Source organism: Ascaphus truei, chromosome 22, assembly GCF_040206685.1.
Source record: "Ascaphus truei isolate aAscTru1 chromosome 22, aAscTru1.hap1, whole genome shotgun sequence".
NCBI lineage: Eukaryota > Metazoa > Chordata > Amphibia > Anura > Ascaphidae > Ascaphus > Ascaphus truei.
The window spans coordinates 18258762-18279531 of record NC_134504.1 but is presented as its reverse complement, the minus strand read 5'-3'; the positions used below and the strand labels follow the sequence as shown (position 1 = coordinate 18279531).

Here is a 20770-nt window from a genome sequence, read left to right as displayed (position 1 = left end):
GATCGGTCAAAAAAAAAAAATCCAACTCTTCTCTCTCTTTTTTTTTAAACTAAAACAGCTATTCTCGTCGCTCCGTTATGCAAATCGCTTCTAAAAACGCACTTTCTTCACCCCACCTCAGCGGTGGCGAGATTGGTATTCTGCAAGTTACATCCAGAGCCTGAAATCTGGGTTTGGCTGAGAGAGCAAAACCCATAAGTCAGACTGGGGATGGAGTAAGCGCCTCAGGTCTTTCCGCTTCTAAAGCGCGTACAATTCCGGGCGGTTTGGCTGTTAAACCGCGCGCTTTGTCACTTGTTATAGATGCGATTTGCAATAGAGACTAGAGGTTTTTACTCACATTTCATTCCGCTTCGTCTGAACATGGCACACCGCGCGGTTTTGTGCTGACCACTTAGGAGATACGAGAATAAGCCCCTAAAAGTTTTATACAGTCAAGAGGCTCTCTCTCTCTCTCAACCCCAAAAAGCTTATTTCCCAAAATCAAGGTGCCTGGATATTACATCCCTTTTCTTTAATAGCATTTCATCCTTTGATCCTGGATGTGGCTGGTGGACTCTCTGCTCCTGCTCATTTCATACTAGTTCCTTCAGCAGCTAAGGGCAGTTTTACCCACTGACACTCACTTCGGTAAGTTCAGGTCATTACAAAAAGGATGAAAATATACATTTTCTAGTTTTTAAATGTCCAATAGTCTTGTGGCCCTTCATACAACTAACATCAGGGGTCTCAAACACAGTCCTCAAGGCTCAAACAGGACAGCTTTTATGGATATCCCTGCTTCAGCACAGGTGGCTCAGTTGAAGGCTGAGGCACTGATTGAGCCACCTATGCTGAAGCTGGGATATCCATAAAACCTGGCCTGTTGGCGGCCCTTGAGGACTGAGTTTGAGACCCCTGCCTAACATTATATAAAATGTTTAAATGTATAAACTTCTTAGTGTACTAATCCCCCCCGTTTTTATTTTCTGTATCCCTTATTGTAAGTGAAACAAGAACAACATTCATGTTAGAGATGTCTATGTCTGATTTGGCCCCTTTAGAGAACTAGCTGAAGACCCCCGATGTACGTGGCACTGAAAGCCCCTTAACACCCTTTGCTGCCAGATGTGCTTCCACTATGTGGGCAAGTAGTTCATATTTTAATAATGTCACACAAACCAAAACATTAAAAGACAAAAAGTCAACAGGATACTTACTGCTTTCATGGACGAGGTCCAACTGCTCCACAGAGCCCAGGGAGAAAAGCTTGTAGCCCGTTTTCATTCCTATAGCCAGGGACCTGTCAAATAGAAACATACAGTGAACACCTTCATTGCAGACGACACGGCACGCACACGGCTAGGATAACACCTTCATTGCAGACGACACGGCACGCACACGGCTAGGATAACACCTTCATTGCAGACGACACGGCACGCACACGGCTAGGATAACACCTTCATTGCAGACGACACGGCACGCACACGGCTAGGATAACACCTTCATTGCAGGGGAGATGGCACGCACACGGCTTGGATAACACCTTCATTGCAGACGACACGGCGCACACATGGCTAGGATAACACCTTCATTGCAGATGACACGGCACGCACACGGCTAGGATAACACCTTCATTGCAGACGACACGGCACACACACAGCTAGGATAGAGCATTCATTGCAGACGACATGGCACGCACACGGCTAGGATAACACCTTCATTGCAGACGACACGACACGCACACGGCTAGGATAGAGCATTCATTGCAGACGACACAACACGCACACACCTAGGATAACACCTTCATTGCAGACGACTCGGCACGCACACGGCTAGGATAACACCTTCATTGCAGACCACACGGCACGCACACGGCTAGGATAACACCTCCATTGCAGACGACACGGCATGCACACGGCTTGGATAACACCTTCATTGCAGACGACACGGCGCGCACACGGCTAGGATAACACCTTCATTGCAGACCACACGGCACGCACACGGCTAGGATAACACCTCCATTGCAGACGACACGGCACGCACACGGCTAGGATAGAGCATTCATTGCAGACGACACGGCACGCACACGGCTAGGATAACACCTTCATTGCAGACCACACGGCACGCACACGGCTAGGATAACACCTTCATTGCAGATGACACGGCTAGGATAACGCATTCATTGCAGACGACACGGCACGCACACGGCTAGGATAACACCTCCATTGCAGACGACACGGCACGCACACGGCTAGGATAGAGCATTCATTGCAGACGACACGGCACGCACACGGCTAGGATAACACCTTCATTGCAGACCACACGGCACGCACACGGCTAGGATAACACCTCCATTGCAGACGACACGGCACGCACACGGCTAGGATAACACCTTCATTGCAGACCACACGGCACGCACACGGCTAGGATAACACCTTCATTGCAGACGACACGGCACGCACACGGCTAGGATAAAGCATTCATTGCAGACGACACGGCACGCACACGGCTAGGATAACACCTTCATTGCAGACGACACGGCACGCACACGGCTAGGATAAAACATTCATTGCAGACGACACTGCACGCACACGGCTAGGATAACACCTTCATTGCAGACGACACGGCACGCACACGGCTAGGATAACACCTTCATTGCAGACGACACGGCACGCACACGGCTAGGATAACACCTTCATTGCAGACGACACGGCACGCACACGGCTAGGATAACACCTTCATTGCAGACGACACGGCACGCACACGGCTAAGATAACACCTTCATTGCAGACGACACGGCACGCACACGGCTAGGATAACACCTTCATTGCAGACGACACGGCACGCACACGGCTAGGATAACGCCTTCATTGCAGACGACACGGCACGCACACGGCTAGGATAACACCTTCATTGCAGACGACACGGCACGCACACGGCTAGGATAACACCTTCATTGCAGACGACACGGCACGCACACGGCTAGGATAACGCCTTCATTGCAGACGACACGGCACGCACACGGCTAGGATAACACCTTCATTGCAGACCACACGGCACGCACACGGCACGCACACGGCTAGGATAATGCCTTCATTGCAGACCACACGGCACGCACACGGCTAGGATAACACCTTCATTGCAGACCACACGGCACGCACACGGCTAAGATAACACCTTCATTGCAGACCACATGGCACGCACACGGCTAGGATAAAGCATTCATTGCAGACGACACGGCACACACACGGCTAGGATAACACCTTCATTGCAGACCACACGGCACGCACACAGGTTGGATAACACCTTCATTGCAGACCACACGGCACGCACACGGCTAGGATAACACCTTCATTGCAGACGACACGGCACGCACACGGCTAGGATAAAGCATTCATTGCAGACGACACAGCACGCACACGGCTAAGATAACACCTTCATTGCAGACGACACGGCACGCACACGGCTAGGATAACACCTTCATTGCAGACGACACGGCACGCACACGGCTAGGATAACGCCTTCATTGCAGACGACACGGCACGCACACGGCTAGGATAACACCTTCATTGCAGACCACACGGCACGCACACGGCACGCACACGGCTAGGATAATGCCTTCATTGCAGACCACACGGCACGCACACGGCTAGGATAACACCTTCATTGCAGACCACACGGCACGCACACGGCTAAGATAACACCTTCATTGCAGACCACATGGCACGCACACGGCTAGGATAAAGCATTCATTGCAGACGACACGGCACACACACGGCTAGGATAACACCTTCATTGCAGACCACACGGCACGCACACGGCTAGGATAACACCTTCATTGCAGACCACACGGCACGCACACGGCTAGGATAACACCTTCATTGCAGACGACACGGCACGCACACGGCTAGGATAAAGCATTCATTGCAGACGACACAGCACGCACACGGCTAAGATAACACCTTCATTGCAGACGACACGGCACGCACACGGCTAGGATAACACCTTCATTGCAGACGACACGGCACGCACACGGCTAAGATAACACCTTCATTGCAGATGACATGGCACGCACACGGCTAGGATAAAGCATTCATTGCAGACGACACGGCACGCACACGGCTAGGATAACTCCTTCATTGCAGACGACACGGCACGCACACGGCTAGGATAACACCTTCATTGCAGACGACACGGCACGCACACGGCTAGGATAACACCTTCATTGCAGACGACACGGCACGCACGCACACGGCTAGGATAACACCTTCATTGCAGACCACACGGCACGCACACGGCTAAGATAACACCTTCATTGCAGACGGCACGCACACGGCTAAGATAACACCTTCATTGCAGACGACACGGCACGCACACTGCTAAGATAACACCTTCATTGCAGATGACATGGCACGCACACGGCTAGGATAAAGCATTCATTGCAGACGACACGGCACGCACACGGCTAGGATAACTCCTTCATTGCAGACGACACGGCACGCACACGGCTAGGATAACACCTTCATTGCAGACGACACGGCACGCACACGGCTAGGATAACACCTTCATTGCAGACGACACGGCACGCACACGGCTAGGATAACACCTTCATTGCAGACCACACGGCACGCACACGGCTAGGATAACACCTTCATTGCAGACGACACGGCACGCACACGGCTAGGATAACACCTTCATTGCAGACGACACGGCACACACACAGCTAGGATAACACCTCCATTGCAGACGACACGGCACGCACACGGCTAGGATAAAGCATTCATTGCAGACGACTCGGCACGCACACGGCTAGGATAAAGCATTCATTGCAGACGACTCGGCACGCACACGGCTAGGATAAAGCATTCATTGCAGACAACACGGCACACACACAGCTAGGATAAAGCATTCATTGCAGACGACACGGCACGCACACGGCTAGGATAACTCCTTCATTGCAGAGGAGACGGCACGCACACGGCTAGGATAAAGCATTCATTGCAGACGACACGGCACACACACAGCTAGGATAAAGCATTCATTGCAGACGACACGGCACACACACGGCTAGGATAACTCCTTCATTGCAGAGGAGACGGCACGCACACGGCTAGGATAAAGCATTCATTGCAGACGACACGGCACACACACAGCTAGGATAACACCTTCATTGCAGACGACACGGCACACACACGGCTAGGATAACTCCTTCATTGCAGAGGAGACGGCACGCACACGGCTAGGATAAAGCATTCATTGCAGAGGACACGGTTAGGAGAACACCTTCATTGCTGAGCACACGGCATACACACATTTAGGATAACGCCTTCATTGCAGAGGACACGGTACGCACACGGTTAGGAGAACACCTTCATTGCTGGGGACACGGCATACACACAGTTAGGATAACGCCTGCATTGCAGAGGACACAGTACGCACACGGTTAGGAGAACACCTTCATTGCTGGGGACACGGCCCGGTTTGCACACGGTTAGATGGCCTCAGATGGTGCTTTGTGCTTTACCTTCCAGGATGTTTGGGGGGTTTGTGCCTTCCCGTGCCCGAGCTTCAGGACTTTTACTGTTTACTTACATCTGACTTGGGAGCACTAACTTGATGCATCATTGTGTCCAAAGGACATTACTATTCCTAATGAATGTTTGCGTGTGCCAACACCCACAGTTTGTGTGTGCAGAATCATCTTTATAAACAAAGATATTCGGCATTTGCGTCTGAAACATTAACCCCATCTGAGCTGGATATCACTAACGTACTTATCACATTTCTACTAAACCGCGACACAAGGGATCATTCTGGCTCGCTCACTAATGTCAGGTACTTGCTTTTATTACTACTGAACCGCTATACTCCTGTCTATTTGCTCAGTATGAGCACCCAAGTAGGTTTACCTGTCTGGAGTACCCATACCCCTTTAACTGCTGGTGATAATCCCAATCATTAAATCAGAAAAAAGAAAGCACGTGACACAAAACAGCCGTGCAAAGCCATTTCTGCATCACATCCATTGGGAACAATCGGAGACTTTTCAAAATGTCTTTTCGCTGCGATTCTCTGATGCAAAGGGCAGTCCGCACAAAAACACAAAGCATCGTGTCTGCATCACTCACTCGATGTGTGGGCCCTGGCCTTAAACCAGGGCTGGGCAACTCCAGTCCTCAAGGGTTACCAACAGGTCAGGTTTTCAGGATAGCCCTACTCCAGCACAGGTGGCTCAAAGACTGAACCACCTGTGCTGAAGCAGGAATATCCCAAAAACCTGACCCGTTGGTGGCCCTTGAGGACTGGCGTTGCCCTGCCCTGGCTTAAACTCCACCCTTCTCTTCCCCAAGCACGAGCGAGTCGGTCCTTAGAGCTTTAAAAGGACGTCTTATTCTTTGAACATCTTGTCTCTGTGCTACCAGTAATATTGTTTTGTGGCGATCTTTGGCCATTCCTACAGAAAGTGGCTTTAACTAAAACAAGGTTTCATACGGAGATAGATCTGCATATACACTCACACACACTAATATTGACACGAGCATCAGTGATTCTAGGAGAGCCACCCTTAGAAAACTTGGAAAGGATGAATATTAATATTTTACTCTGCAACTTCCAAATGTTCTCTTTTTTTGCCACGTATGTTAATTATTCAAAAAAAGGTTAAAAAAAACTAACATATATACATATACATATATATAAACATTTAATTACTTAACGTACATTGGGTATGTGGCTGGGTGTCTTAAAAGTCACAAATGATGAGGTGCCATAGTCTTCTGCTTATAACATCACTGCCCCTCACCCTTGGTATACCCTTCCTCTCATTATCCGCCGAGCATCTTCTCTCTCCACCTTCAAGGCCGGTCTCAAAACTCGCCCTTAAAGCATTTCAATAGCTCCAATATACTCGCCCCTTGCATACCCGCTTCCCACAGCACCCTTCTATTGTCCAAATTCTCCCTACATACCACTTTGATTGTGAGCTCTTTGGGACAGTGACTATTTTTCCAGTTTACTTTTGTGTAAAGTGCTTACTCCTATTATTCTTTGCATCTATTACGACTGTAAAGCGCTACATGAAAATATATATTATATAGATATATATCATATAAATATCACTTGTGAGCACATTCACATGTCATAGACAGGTCTGCAACCCTGATTTTCGCTATTATCACCTAGCATACAGTGCTTCCACTGCAGCAAGGAATTCTGGGAAATTACATGCAAATGTGCACACACACAATACGTTTTTAGGTTGAAAACCATTGTGTTAGATCTCACAACCAGCAAGTTCATAATATAGTAGTGTGTATATGTATATGTATACAGTCATACCCCGGTTTAAGGACACTCACTTTAAGTACACTCGCGAGTAAGTACATATCGCCCAATAGGCAAACAGCAGCTCACGCATGCGCCTGTCAGCACGTCCTGAACAGCAATACCGGCTCCCTAACTGTACCGAAGCTGTGCGCAAGCGGGGAGACTATAGAGCCTGTTACAAATGCCTTATTTACATCAGTTATGCACGTATATGATGATTGCAGTACAGTACATGCATCGATAAGTGGGAAAAGGTAGTGTTTCACTTTAAGTACATTTTCGCTTTACATACATGCTCCGGTCCCATTGCGTACGTTAATGTGGGGTATGCCTGTATGTGTGTATATATATATATATATATATATATATATATATATATATATATATATATATATAATCACAGTTTTCATGTGGTATCGTCAAATGTTTCTCAAAATATACTAAAATGCACCTAAATCTCTAGAAATGTGATTGTGGGCTGAGAATTCAGCTGAAACACCGAGGCTGCAAGTAGAGGATACGCCAGACATGTTTAAACACATTTCTATAGTATTTTAAATAACGCCTCAGGATATTCTGGCTGACATAGGAGTGACAAGAATTTAGACCTGGACATTTAATCGTGCCTTGCAACTACGTTTTTCCAAAGCCGCATTCACAAAAGAACAGCAGCGTGGCAGCTCGATGTACAGAAGCCCCGCTCGCCTTGTCTAATTGCTCCCAGACACCAGCGTTACTTTTAATTTCTCCGTAGAAATTGTATGTTTAGGCATTTACCGAGTCAACAGCACAACGATCATTTGCAACGGGAGATAATAGCATTTACAAGCTAGAAAGGGAAGGATAAAAAAAGGTCTGGGAATAGAGATTACATTGACGAGTTTTCTGCCAGCTGGCCTCAAACAGCCAAAGATTTCCCACTGAGAGGAGCTTGCTAATATCTCTGAGCTCTGCATATCCCTCTCTGGCTGGGGTGAGAAGGTGTCTAAAATCACATACAGAACATCAAGTCACTCCTGGGTGAGACGCTGTTTTTAAAATTAGTTTCTTCCATGCGGATGGTCCTGCCAGCACAGACCTGCGTGGTCAAAAGGAAAATATAGATAGAGAGATGTTTTTAGTTATATATATATCTATCTTTGTTCAGTCTCGAATGACCTGCCAGGTTGCTGTGCCAAAAGAGAGGATTTGTTTTGTTTTCAGCCCTTGTCACATGGATGCGCTTTAAACTTTCGTTTTGTGAGTCACGTCCGAGTCACTCGTTAAAAACCACACTAGTTATTTACCTCCCCGTGCACCACTATGATTAACGACCATTGAATAAGGTCGCGGATTCCTGGACTCGGGGTCATTTCTTTTGCCCGGAAACGATCAGTTTGAGAGTTGTTAAAATTGATCACCCGAGTTGAGAGAGAGTTACTATTGTCCGCGTTAAAAAACACAATTACTTTATTCAGACCATGGGCGGCCAACTCCAGTCCTCAAGTGCCACGGTTTCAGGCTATGCCTGCTTCAGTACAGGTGGTGCAGTCAAAGCCTGAGCCACCTGTGCTGAAGCAGGGATATCCTGAAAACCTGACCTGTTGGTGGCCCTTGAGGACTGGAGTTGGGTCTAGCCTCAGGTTTTTTTTTAACCTCACACGGATCGTTTTTCTACATTTAGCACCAAATGACGACACTTCCTCGGATTTTATCAAACTACATTACACATTTGCTGCTTCTTCCCAGTTACAATCCTAGAGAAAATCTTACAGGTCTCAGAAGTGTCGTGATCAGAAACGTCATTTTTATTGCAAATTATTCAATTCTGCAAATATTTTCCACTTATCAAGAAAACAAGCAGGGGCGAGTCGAGCAGCTTAGCACTAAAAGAAGTCACAAACTCTGCTTTGTTACTGGAAGACTTGTGTGGTTGTTAGTACACAGCTGGGTAATATCTACTATAGGTGGAAGTGTGTGGGCCACAAAATATTTAGCAATGTCCATTCACCGACAAACATTAGCAGTGGCGAAGCAGTCACTGCTCGTTATACAAAAAGAACGATTCCTGCGCTCCTACCAATTTGGCTAAAAATAAAATAATAATCATGACAAAGGGTATTTTGTTAAACCCTTTGGCCAAAGCATTTGTAACCCTGCATGCCACGTCACGGCATAACCGTAATGCAGGTACCTACACTATATATATGTACTAGTTGTCCCATGGACTAGTGAAAAAATGTGTGAAAGCCCCGAAGGGGTTCAATAAAACAAACTTATGTGAGTAGTGCAACTAAAATGTGGCTGAAGCCAGTCTCATACAGTAGTTACCTTACTGAGAGGCAAACTGGGTGCACAAATTCCCTGGTGTGAATATAATAAAACTTACACATATTTCTCCCTGTCAGCCTTAGGCTGAGCGGGCGGCGCTTGCAGCGGGGAATGACATATATAGATATATGCAAGTCCCCGCTCACGCGGGGCCTCGTGCGCGCGCTCACGCGGGGCCTCGTGCCCGCGCTCACGCGGGGCCTCGTGCCCGCGCTCACGCGGGGCCTCGTGCCCGCGCTCACGCGGGGCCTCGTGCCCGCGCTCACGCGGGGCCTCGTGCCCGCGCTCTCGCGGGGCCTCGTGCCCGCGCTCTCGCGGGGCCTCGTGCCCGCGCTCTCGCGGGGCCTCGTGCCCGCGCTCACGCGGGGCCTCGTGCCCGCGCTCACGCGGGGCCTCGTGCCCGCGCTCACGCGGGGCCTCGTGCCCACGCTCACGCGGGGCCTCGTGCACACGCTCGGCCTCGTGCACGCGCTCACGCGGGGCCTCGTGCACGCGCTCACGCGGGGCCTCGTGCACGCGCTCACGCGGGGCCTCGTGCACACGCGGGGCCTCGTGCACGCGCTCACGCGGGGCCTCGTGCACGCGCTCACGCGGGGCCTCGTGCACGCGCTCACGCGGGGCCTCGTGCACGCGCTCACGCGGGGCCTCGTGCACGCGCTCACGCGGGGCCTCGTGCACGCGCTCACGCGGGGCCTCGTGCACGCGCTCACGCGGGGCCTCGTGCCTCACGCTCACGCGGGGCCTCGTGCCCGCGCTCACGCGGGGCCTCGTGCCCGCGCTCACGCGGGGCCTCGTGCCCGCGCTCACGCGGGGCCTCGTGCCCGCGCTCACGCGGGGCCTCGTGCCCGCGCTCACGCGGGGCCTCGTGCCCGCGCTCACGCGGGGCCTCGTGCCCGCGCTCACGCGGGGCCTCGTGCTCACGCGGGGCCTCGTGCCCACGCTCACGCGGGGCCTCGTGCCCACGCTCACGCGGGGCCTCGTGCCCACGCTCACGCGGGGCCTCGTGCCCACGCTCACGCGGGGCCTCGTGCCCACGCTCACGCGGGGCCTCGTGCCCACGCTCACGCGGGGCCTCGTGCCCACGCTCACGCGGGGCCTCGTGCACACGCGGGGCCTCGTGCACACGCTCACGCGGGGCCTCGTGCACACGCTCACGCGGGGCCTCGTGCACACGCTCACGCGGGGCCTCGTGCACACGCTCACGCGGGGCCTCGTGCACACGCTCACGCGGGGCCTCGTGCACACGCTCACGCGGGGCCTCGTGCACACGCTCACGCGGGGCCTCGTGCACACGCTCACGCGGGGCCTCGTGCACACGCTCACGCGGGGCCTCGTGCACACGCGGGGCCTCGTGCACACGCGGGGCCTCGTGCACACGCTCACGCGGGGCCTCGTGCACACGCTCACGCGGGGCCTCGTGCACACGCTCACGCGGGGCCTCGTGCACACGCTCACGCGGGGCCTCGTGCACACGCTCACGCGGGGCCTCGTGCACACGCTCACGCGGGGCCTCGTGCACACGCTCACGCGGGGCCTCGTGCGCACGCTCAGCCGCGATCGGCGCTTAGGTAAACAAAAAAACTATACTTACCCGTGCGCACAATTACCCGCAATACCCCCCCCCCCGCGCTCGCATACAAGCCGGACACCCGGCGCTCATGCATGAAGCGCTCTCCAAGCATGAGCGCGCTCAGCACCAGGGGGTACTTATCCTTATACATTCACCTACTCTTCAATAGAGGGTGATGTCCAGACTGACACTGGGGTGTATTATACTTGTACTCATTGGTAGGGGCTCAGATTGCTTGTTATACATTTAAACAATTCAATGGAAGTTTCCCCAACAGCACTACTGTGTGTGCACAATGCCGAATAACATGGTGACCACTACATTCTGGTTAAAATACATGGTAACGTGAACGGATTTTATATTTCTCTGTCTCACTCAGGATCTAGCGCAGGGGTGATTAAGACCCCTCAAATAGGTCACGTTTTCAGGATATCGCAGCTTCAGCACAGGTGAATCAATCAGAGGCACAGTCTTTGACTGAGCCTCTGTTTGAGCCAGCTGTGCTGAAGCAGGGACTGATTGAGCCACCTGTGCTGAAGCACTGTGTGTGTGTGTGTGTGTGTGTCAGAGGGGACGCTGGGGTAGGTGTGTGTGTGTGTGTGTGTGTGAGAGGGGACGCTGGGGTAGGTGTGTGTGTGTGAGAGGGGACGCTGGGGTAGGTGTGTGTGTGTGTGTGTGAGAGGGGACGCTGGGGTAGGTGTGTGTGTGAGAGGGGATGCTGGGGTAGGTGTGTGAGGGGACGCTGGGGTAGGTGTGTGTGAAGGGACACTGGGGTAGGTGTGTATGTGTGAGGGGACGCTGGGGTAGGTGTGTGTGTGTGTGTGAGGGGACGCTGGGGTAGGTGTGTGTGTGTGAGGGGACGCTGGATTGGTGTCTGAGAGGGGACACTGTGGTGTGTGTGACAAAGAGGACACTGTGGGGGGTGTGACAGGGGACAATGGGGTAGGTGTGTGTGTGACAGAGGTGACACTGTGGGTGGGGGGGGGTGACAGAGGGGACACTGTGGGTGGGGGGGGGTGACAGAGGGGACACTGTGGGTGGGGGGGTGACAGAGTGGACACTGTGGGTGGGGGGGGTGACAGAGGGGACACTGTGGGTGGGGGGTGACAGAGTGGACACTGTGGGTGGGGGGTGACAGAGTGGACACTGTGGGTGGGGGGGGGGTGACAGAGGTGACACTGGGTGGGGGGTGACAGAGGGAACACTGTGGGTGGGGGGGGGGGTGACAGAGGGGACACTGTGGGTGGGGGGGTGACAGAGTGGACACTGTGGGTGGGGGGGGTGACAGAGGGGACACTGTGGGTGGGGGGGGTGACAGAGGGGACACTGTGGGTGGGGGGGGGGGTGACAGAGGGGACACTGTGGGTGGGGGGGGGGTGACAGAGGGGACACTGTGGGTGGGGGGGGGGTGACAGAGGGGACACTGTGGGGGGGGGGGTGACAGAGGGGACACTGTGGGTGGGGGGGTGACAGAGGGGACACTGTGGGGGGGGGTGACAGAGGGGACACTGGGGGGGGTGTGACAGAGGAGACACTGGGGGGGTGACAGAGGGGACACTGTGGGGGGTGACAGAGGGGACACTGTGGGGGGTGACAGAGGGGACACTGTGGGGGGTGACAGAGGGGACACTGTGGGGGGTGACAGAGAGGACACTGTGGGGGGTGACAGAGGGGACACTGTGGGGGGTGACAGAAAGGACACTGGGGGGGTGACAGAGAGGACATTGTGGGGGGGTGACAGAGGGGATGCTGGGGTAGGTGTGTGTGTGACAGAGGGGACGCTGGGGTAGGGGTATGTGCGTGACAGAGAGGACGCTGGGGTAGGTAGGTGTGCGTGCGTGTGTGTGTGCGTGACAGAGGGGACGCTGGGGTAGGTGTGTGTGACAGAGGGGACACTGGGGTAGGTGTGTGTGACAGAGGGGACGCTGGGGTAGGTGTGTGTGACAGAGGGGACGCTGGGGTAGGTGTGTGTGACAGAGGGGACGCTGGGGTAGGTGTGTGTGACAGAGGGGACGCTGGGGTAGGTGTGTGTGCGTGACCGAGGGACGCTGGGGTAGGTGTGTGTGACAGAGGGGACGCTGGGGTAGGGGTATGTGCGTGACAGAGAGGACGCTGGGGTAGGTAGGTGTGCGTGCGTGTGTGTGCGTGACAGAGGGGACGCTGGGGTAGGTAGGTGTGCGTGACAGAGGGGACGCTGGGGTAGGTGTGTGTGACAGAGGGGACGCTGGGGTAGGTGTGTGTGACAGAGGGGACGCTGGGGTAGGTGTGTGTGACAGAGGGGACGCTGGGGTAGGTGTGTGTGACAGAGGGGACGCTGGGGTAGGTGTGTGTGTGACCGAGGGACGCTGGGGTAGGTGTGTGTGTGACAGAGGGGAGGCTGGGGTAGGTGTGTGTGTGACAGAGGGGAGGCTGGGGTAGGTGTGTGTGTGACAGAGGGGACGCTGGGGTAGGTGTGTGTGTGACAGAGGGGACGCTGGGGTAGGTGTGTGTGTGTGTGTCAGAGGGGACGCTGGGGTAGGTGTGTGACAGAGGGGACGCTGGGGTAGGTGTGTGTGTGACAGAGGGGATGCTGGGGTAGGTGTGTGTGTGACAGAGGGGACGCTGGGGTAGGTGTGTGTGTGACAGAGGGGACGCTGGGGTAGGTGTGTGTGTGACAGAGGGGACGCTGGGGTAGGTGTGTGTGTGACAGAGGGGACGCTGGGGTAGGTGTGTGTGTGACAGAGGGGACGCTGGGGTAGGTGTGTGTGTGACAGGGGACGCTGGGGTAGGTGTGTGTGTGACAGAGGGGACGCTGGGGTAGGTGTGTGTGTGACAGAGGGGACGCTGGGGTAGGTGTGTGTGTGACAGAGGGGACGCTGGGGTAGGTGTGTGTGTGACAGAGGGGACGCTGGGGTAGGTGTGTGTGACAGAGGGGACGCTGGGGTAGGTGTGTGTGTGACAGAGGGGACGCTGGGGTAGGTGTGTGTGTGTGCGTGACAGAGGGGACGCTGGGGTAGGTGTGTGTGTGACAGAGGGGAAGCTGGGGTAGGTGTGTGTCCCCTCCCCGGGCCTTACGTGCAGTCCTGGTTATAGGAGAGACAGCAGCTCCCTCCCGCCGGCCCCTCCGCTGCTGCTCCTCCGGCCTCCATCTCCCCCAGCGGGCTCCGCTGCTCTCCGCGCGCTGCCCCCGGGTCTCTCCGCGCGCTGCCCCCGGGTCTCTCAGCCCGCTGCCCCGCCGGCCCCGGGACGCACACAACACAGTAAACAAAACACCGGCTGACAGCGTGTCACGGCCGTCCGCCCCTGCCGATTGGCCACTGGGAGTTCGAACGCGCACTATTGGTCACCCAGTGTGTGTGTCCCCCCCACCACCAATCAGCACAAACCTGACACTCCTCCCTGTCACGGGACTGCCAGAGTGGGCGCCGGCGGGCTCCACCCCTTTCTCCAACAGGGCTGATTCTGATTCGTGGAGCGGGACACGAAGCAATCATTTGATTGGTTGTTAGAGTGGGGCAGGTAAACGGCTGGCTGCACATAGGAGTGAAGCCAAAAGTCCGCCATCTTGGTGGGGGATACACAATGGGTGTTTGGAGTACAGTCAATGGCCTGTGGGTTGTACTGATGGGTTGTACTTGGACTTCCTTGGCAAGGGAAAATATAAACATGTTCTTGCTGCTGCCAGAGATTATTTAAAAGGAGATAAATGTATTATCTGCCAAACTCCCTGCCTCCTCAAGTTTAAAAGTCATTGTTGGATCCTGGAGGCATTGGTGGACAACTCCAGTCCTCAAGGGCCACCAACCAGCCAGCCGGGTTTAATATCCCTGCTTCAGCACACCACTGCTTAGCACTGTTCATCAATAAGGTTCTATGGACCAGCGGTGGCCAACTGCAGTCCTCAAGGGCCGCCAACCGGGCAGGTTTTAAGGATGTCCCTGCTTCAGCACAGTTGGCTCAAACATTGGCTCAGTCAAGTGACTTGCCCAAGGGTACGAGCTTAATGTGGGGGTTCAAACCAGGTTCACCCACTACTAAGGCAATGCTGTTATCCCACGACTACTTCGTGTGGAGCGTGGGTGCAGCGGGATGTGAGGCGAAAGCATGAAATCAATTTAACAAATGGAGTTATCTACATTCGAGGACCAAGGTTGAGGTGGGTTGTATAAAACAAAATGGCCCTTTTCATGGAAAAATATTTCCACAAAGTGCTAAAAAGAAGCGAGGCTATCTCCAAATCAGTGGGACTCGCAGAAAATCAGGCAAAGAAGGGTGGTTCGTCGTGCTGGCCCTTTCTTCTATGTAGTAACAAAGGAGGGAGAGGGGGTAGGGGATACAATGCCTTTTATTGGACAAACAAGCATAGGTGGTCCTCGCTATCTGACGATCCGTTATCCGCTGCCAGATAATGCAGTCCGCTGAATGCATTATTCCGACGTCGGAACGGATTATCTGATGCTCACCGCCACAAATTAACATTGGATCCGCAATCCAACGGTGGTTTGCGGGACCGATTCCAGCAGATAACCGAGGCCCGTCTGTAGTTGATCTGTTATAAGCTTCCGAACCTCTCAGGATCCTTCAGCAGGTGTGGCAGAAATACAGAAACACAACATTATATACAGTGTGTAAGCGGGATATCTGGGTGCAACGGGTGTTGAGAGGAAGTGGGAAATAAGATAAGATAGAAACAGGTCGCCTGGTGTGAAAATTTACAGTAGAGACATTGAAGGCTTCTCTCTATTGAAATGCAAAAATGGCTTAGACAATCGGGACGTATGGGGGGAGTGGAATGGGACAGAAAAGTGTATGTGTATAAATATCTATATATTATCCCACTATATATTAAATATAACCTGGAATAAGGATTTTATTTGGGCTGTAAATTAACTTTGCACGCTTTGAAGAAGGTAGCGGCTTTCGGATAAATTTTGCTACAATATATTTTTGTGTGTTAATCATATTTTCCCCTAGTAAACAGAGGACCGTGGTACCCCTAGTGGTGAGATCCGTGGTGTTTGCAGCATGTTTGAGATATTGAGGGGATTTATTAATCATATTAGGGACCGCGAATACAAAACTAACTAAAAAAAAACTCTCTACCAGCGCTTGATCCAAGTGATAGACTAATTGGTGTGATAACAACAATTGAGTGATTACAATGTGATTACATATGCAGCCAAGGGGGCAATAAACAATGGATTGTTCAAATCCAATAGCATACAGATACAAATACAAAAAATGTCCCCGGCGCAAAGTGTGGTGATGATAATTACAGTACCATATCGAAAGACAGTCCTGTTTGAAAAGTCAGTCCTGGTGGTAGAATGATTCATCAACAATGTGAGGTAGATTTTCCTCTAGGCGTGTTCCCTTATGTTGTCTGCAATAACAGATAAAGAAAACACACCATTGCGCAGTATACAGACTCAATTGCCCCAACCTGAAGAGGAAAATCCCTACTTACAGGATATTTTCTTGTTCATTCGGGGGAGAGAATCTGTTCTCCTGAGGAAGTGACGTAGCGTCACGAAACGCGTAGAGAGGAGGAGCCTAGTACAGTGCACGTTGTAAGCTGTCACCTGCGTTGCATCTCGTGGTGTGGGGAGAACTTCGGGCGCTGCGCCGCTGACGTCATCGGTTGGCGCGCGACGTCGTGAACAACACACCATCGAGTGGACACAGGCTGCGGACGGCATTCTTGAGCGGCATGTTTGCCCTCGCAAAATGTGAGTGTAACATCGCTGCTTTTTAACATTGTTAAATAAAATTTGCGGAGTACACTAGGCTGTCTTTCAATTTTCTCCAACCACGGTTGTTGCGGTGTATGCTGCTACTGGGACGACGCAGACCGAGTTGAAGAGAGCCACCTTAGGAACCACGAGGGGCCCGTGGAGACCAGGGTGGAGGAAGAGAACCAAAGAACAGATTCTCTCCCCCGAATGAACAAGAAAATATCCTGTAAGTAGGGATTTTCCTCTTCAGGTTGGGGCAATTGAGTCTGTATACTGCGCAATGGTGTGTTTTCTTTATCTGTTATTGCAGACAACATAAGGGAACACGCCTAGAGGAAAATCTACCTCACATTGTTGATGAATCATTCTACCACCAGGACTGACTTTTCAAACAGGACTGTCTTTCGATATGGTACTGTAATTATCATCACCACACTTTGCGCCGGGGACATTTTTTGTATTTATATTAGGGACCGCGCTGGGAGATAAGTAATCTAGATCAGGGGTGCGCAAACTGGGGCGCATATCATTTTCGGGGGGGGGGGGGGCGCTTAGAGACCCCGCGCTCTTCCCCAAAGCACTTACATTAAATGCTGAGAGAGCGCGCCAGGCCTCTGTATGATACTTACCTTGTCTCCGGCGGCTTTTAGTGACGCATCACCATCGCAATGCGGTGTCACATGACATCAGAAACGCCGGAGATAAGGTAAATGATATTTGAGGGGGAGGGGGGATGGAGAGCAGGCAGGGGTGTGCTCAGACGAAAAAGTTTGCGCACCCCTTATCTAGATAGCTGTGTGTATTTACCTTTGTCACATACTGTACACAAGTCAGCGTGCTCACAGGTGGGCTGTTCATGACTTCTTCCATCACACCCCATTGTAGCAGTTATTACAACAGGAGAGGTTTAACCGGGCAAGTCCCTGCTTCCTAAATGTTGCTAAAAATGTATTTCTTTTCTGGTTGCACTGGAACCATCATTGATGTGTCTCCAGCTTATGACATCTCCATACTTTTCCATCTGACTCACCGCCTATCCTACACCGACATCAAGGGGTGTTGGCACATTGTCAGAAACGTGTTGCTGACAGCAGAACGTGAGCGCTGTGTGTGCTGCTCTTGTGATAACTGAGTCATCTATTGGTTAATGAGTATGGTATTTTGCAACGGCTTTTAAAGCAGAAATACTACATTCCCCCCATGTCTTTCTTCTTATTTGTAGATGTAACGCATGTGATAATTGATAATAATGGATAATTCTACATTCTTACCTAAGCTGGCACTCGTTTCCTGTTATCAATCTGTAAAAATCCTTATTGTGGGACTAACATAATGGCTGCTTCGTTCAGTGTAACTCAGCAGCTACAATGTATCCTTATATTGCTAAGGTAACATTATCTATTGTTGCAGTGTGCAGCTCAAACTGCTGGGAACATTGGCAACCAACGGTCTTGTTTGTGCTGTACCATCTGAATACAGGTTTTTTTGTTGCCATTTATCCCTGAGTGCTGTCCGTTGTCTTCTCTTGCTAGGGTTGACTTCTTTCTCTGTTTATTTCTACAGGACAGGCACCATACCTAGGGTGACCAGATTTTGAAAATGAAAAACCGGGACACTTTATATATATATATATATATATATATATATATATATATATATAAGTTTATTTATTGTAGTACACTTATACTTTACTACCATTAGAGAGATGTGAATGATTCTGAACCCATTAACCAGTGTCAGGATGCCCCCTCTTCGCAATTTCTAAAAGCAGCAATCCCGCCTGGGATCTTACCTGATCCGCAGTCCCTCAAGGTACTATACTAGAGGGGAGGTGTTCCTTACCTGTCTTCCGATGTCTCCCGCGTGAAATTTGAGTCAGATCTGGAAGAAAGCAGAGTAGGTTACTTCGGTGTAGGTATACGGCAGTTAAGATAAGACAGAGGGTGAGGGAGACAGGGAGGGAGGGCGGGTGAGGGAGACAGGGAGGGAGGGCGAGGGAGGGAGACAGGGATGGAGGGAGACAGGGAGGGAGGGCGAGAGGGATGGAGGGAGACAGGGAGGGAGGGCGAGGGAGGGAGACAGGGATGGAGGGAGGGCGACAGGGATGGAGGGAGACAGGGATGGAGGGAGGGAGGGAGACAGGGAGGGAGGGAGGGCGAGGAAGGGAGACAGGAAGGGAGGGCGAGGGAGTGAGACAGACAGGGAGGGAGGGAGGGCGATGGAGGGAGGGCGATGGAGGGAGGGAGGGCGAGGGAGGGAGACAGGGCGAGGGAGGGAGGGAGAGATAGGGAGGGTGAGACAGGGAGGGTGAGACAGGGAGGGTGAGACAGGGAGGTTGAGACAGGGAGGGTGAGAGGGTGAGGGAGGGAGGGTGAGGGAGGGTGAGGGAGTGTGAGACAGAGAGTGTGAGACGGAGGGTGAGGGAGTGTGAGGGAGGGTGAGACAGGGAGGGTCAGGGAGGGTGAGACAGGGAGGGAGGGAGGGTGAGACAGGGAGGGAGGGAGGGTGAGACAGGGAGGGAGGGAGGGTGAGACAGGGAGGGAGACGGGGAGGGAGACAGGGTGGGAGACGGTGGGAGACAGGGTGGGAGACAAGGAGGGAGACAGGGTGGGAGACAAGGAGGGAGACAAGGAGGGGGACAGGGTGGGAGACAAGGAGGGAGACAAGGAGGGTGGGAGGGAAGGAGGGAGACAGGGTGGGAGGGAAGGAGGGAGACAGGGTGGGAGACAGGGTGGGAGGGAGACAGGGTGGGAGGGAAGGAGGGAGACAGGGTGGGAGGGAAGGAGGGAGACAGGGTGGGAGGGAAGGAGGGAGACAGGATGGGAGGGAGGGAGGGTGGGAGACAGGGTGGGAGGGAAGGAGGGAGACAGGGTGGGGGAGAGAGAGGGAGGGGGAGACAGGGTGGGGGAGAGAGAGGGAGGGAGAGAGACACCCACCCACTGACACACACACTGATACACACACACACACACACACACACTGATGCACACCCCCCCCACTGATACACACACACACTGATACTGATACACACACACTGATACTGATACACACACACACACACTGATACACACACACACACACACACACTGATACTGATACACACACACACACACACACACTGATACTGATACACACCCCCACTGATACACACACACCCCCCCACTGATACACACCCCCCCCCACTGATACACCCCCCCACTGATACACACCCCCCCACACTGATACACACACCCCCACACTGATACACACACACACACACACCCACTGATACCCACACACCCCCACTGATACACACACACCCCCACTGATACACACACACACCCCCACTGATACACCCCCACACCCCCACTGATACACACACACCCCCCCACTGATACACACACACACACCCACTGATACACACACACCCACTGATACACACACACCCACTGATACACACACACACACACACCCACTGATACACACACACCCTCTGATACACACACCCACTGATACACACACACACACACACTGATACACACACACACTGATACACACACACTGATACACACACACACACACACACACACACACACACACACACACACACACACACACACACTGATACACACCCACTGATACACACCCACCCACTGATACACACACACCAACTGATACACACACACACCCACTGATACACACCCACCCACTGATACACACACACACACTGATACACACACACAACACCCCCCCACTGATACACACACCCACTGATACACACACACCCACTGATACACACACAGATACACACACACATACACACTGATACACATACACACACACACAGTGATACACATACACACACACACACACACACACACACACACAC

At 52.7% G+C, this 20770-nt stretch overlaps 1 protein-coding gene across 2 annotated transcripts in view; it reads right to left on the bottom strand.

Moving 5' to 3' along the window:
• The window catches only part of WIPI1 (WD repeat domain, phosphoinositide interacting 1), a 31328-nt gene extending 16845 nt beyond the window's left edge, over positions 1-14483 (bottom strand). Inside the window, exons 1-2 of one of the 2 annotated variants that reach the window (XM_075580116.1) lie at positions 14243-14483; positions 1200-1282 (exon numbers count right to left, since the gene is read on the bottom strand). In XM_075580116.1, coding sequence (XP_075436231.1) covers positions 1200-1282; positions 14243-14316 — 157 coding nt within the window. In that variant the 5' untranslated portion in view covers positions 14317-14483. The remainder of the gene's footprint in view (positions 1-1199; positions 1283-14242) is intronic. The other variant, XM_075580117.1, reaches the window with a different exon arrangement.
• Between the last annotated feature and the right edge of the window lie 6287 nt (positions 14484-20770).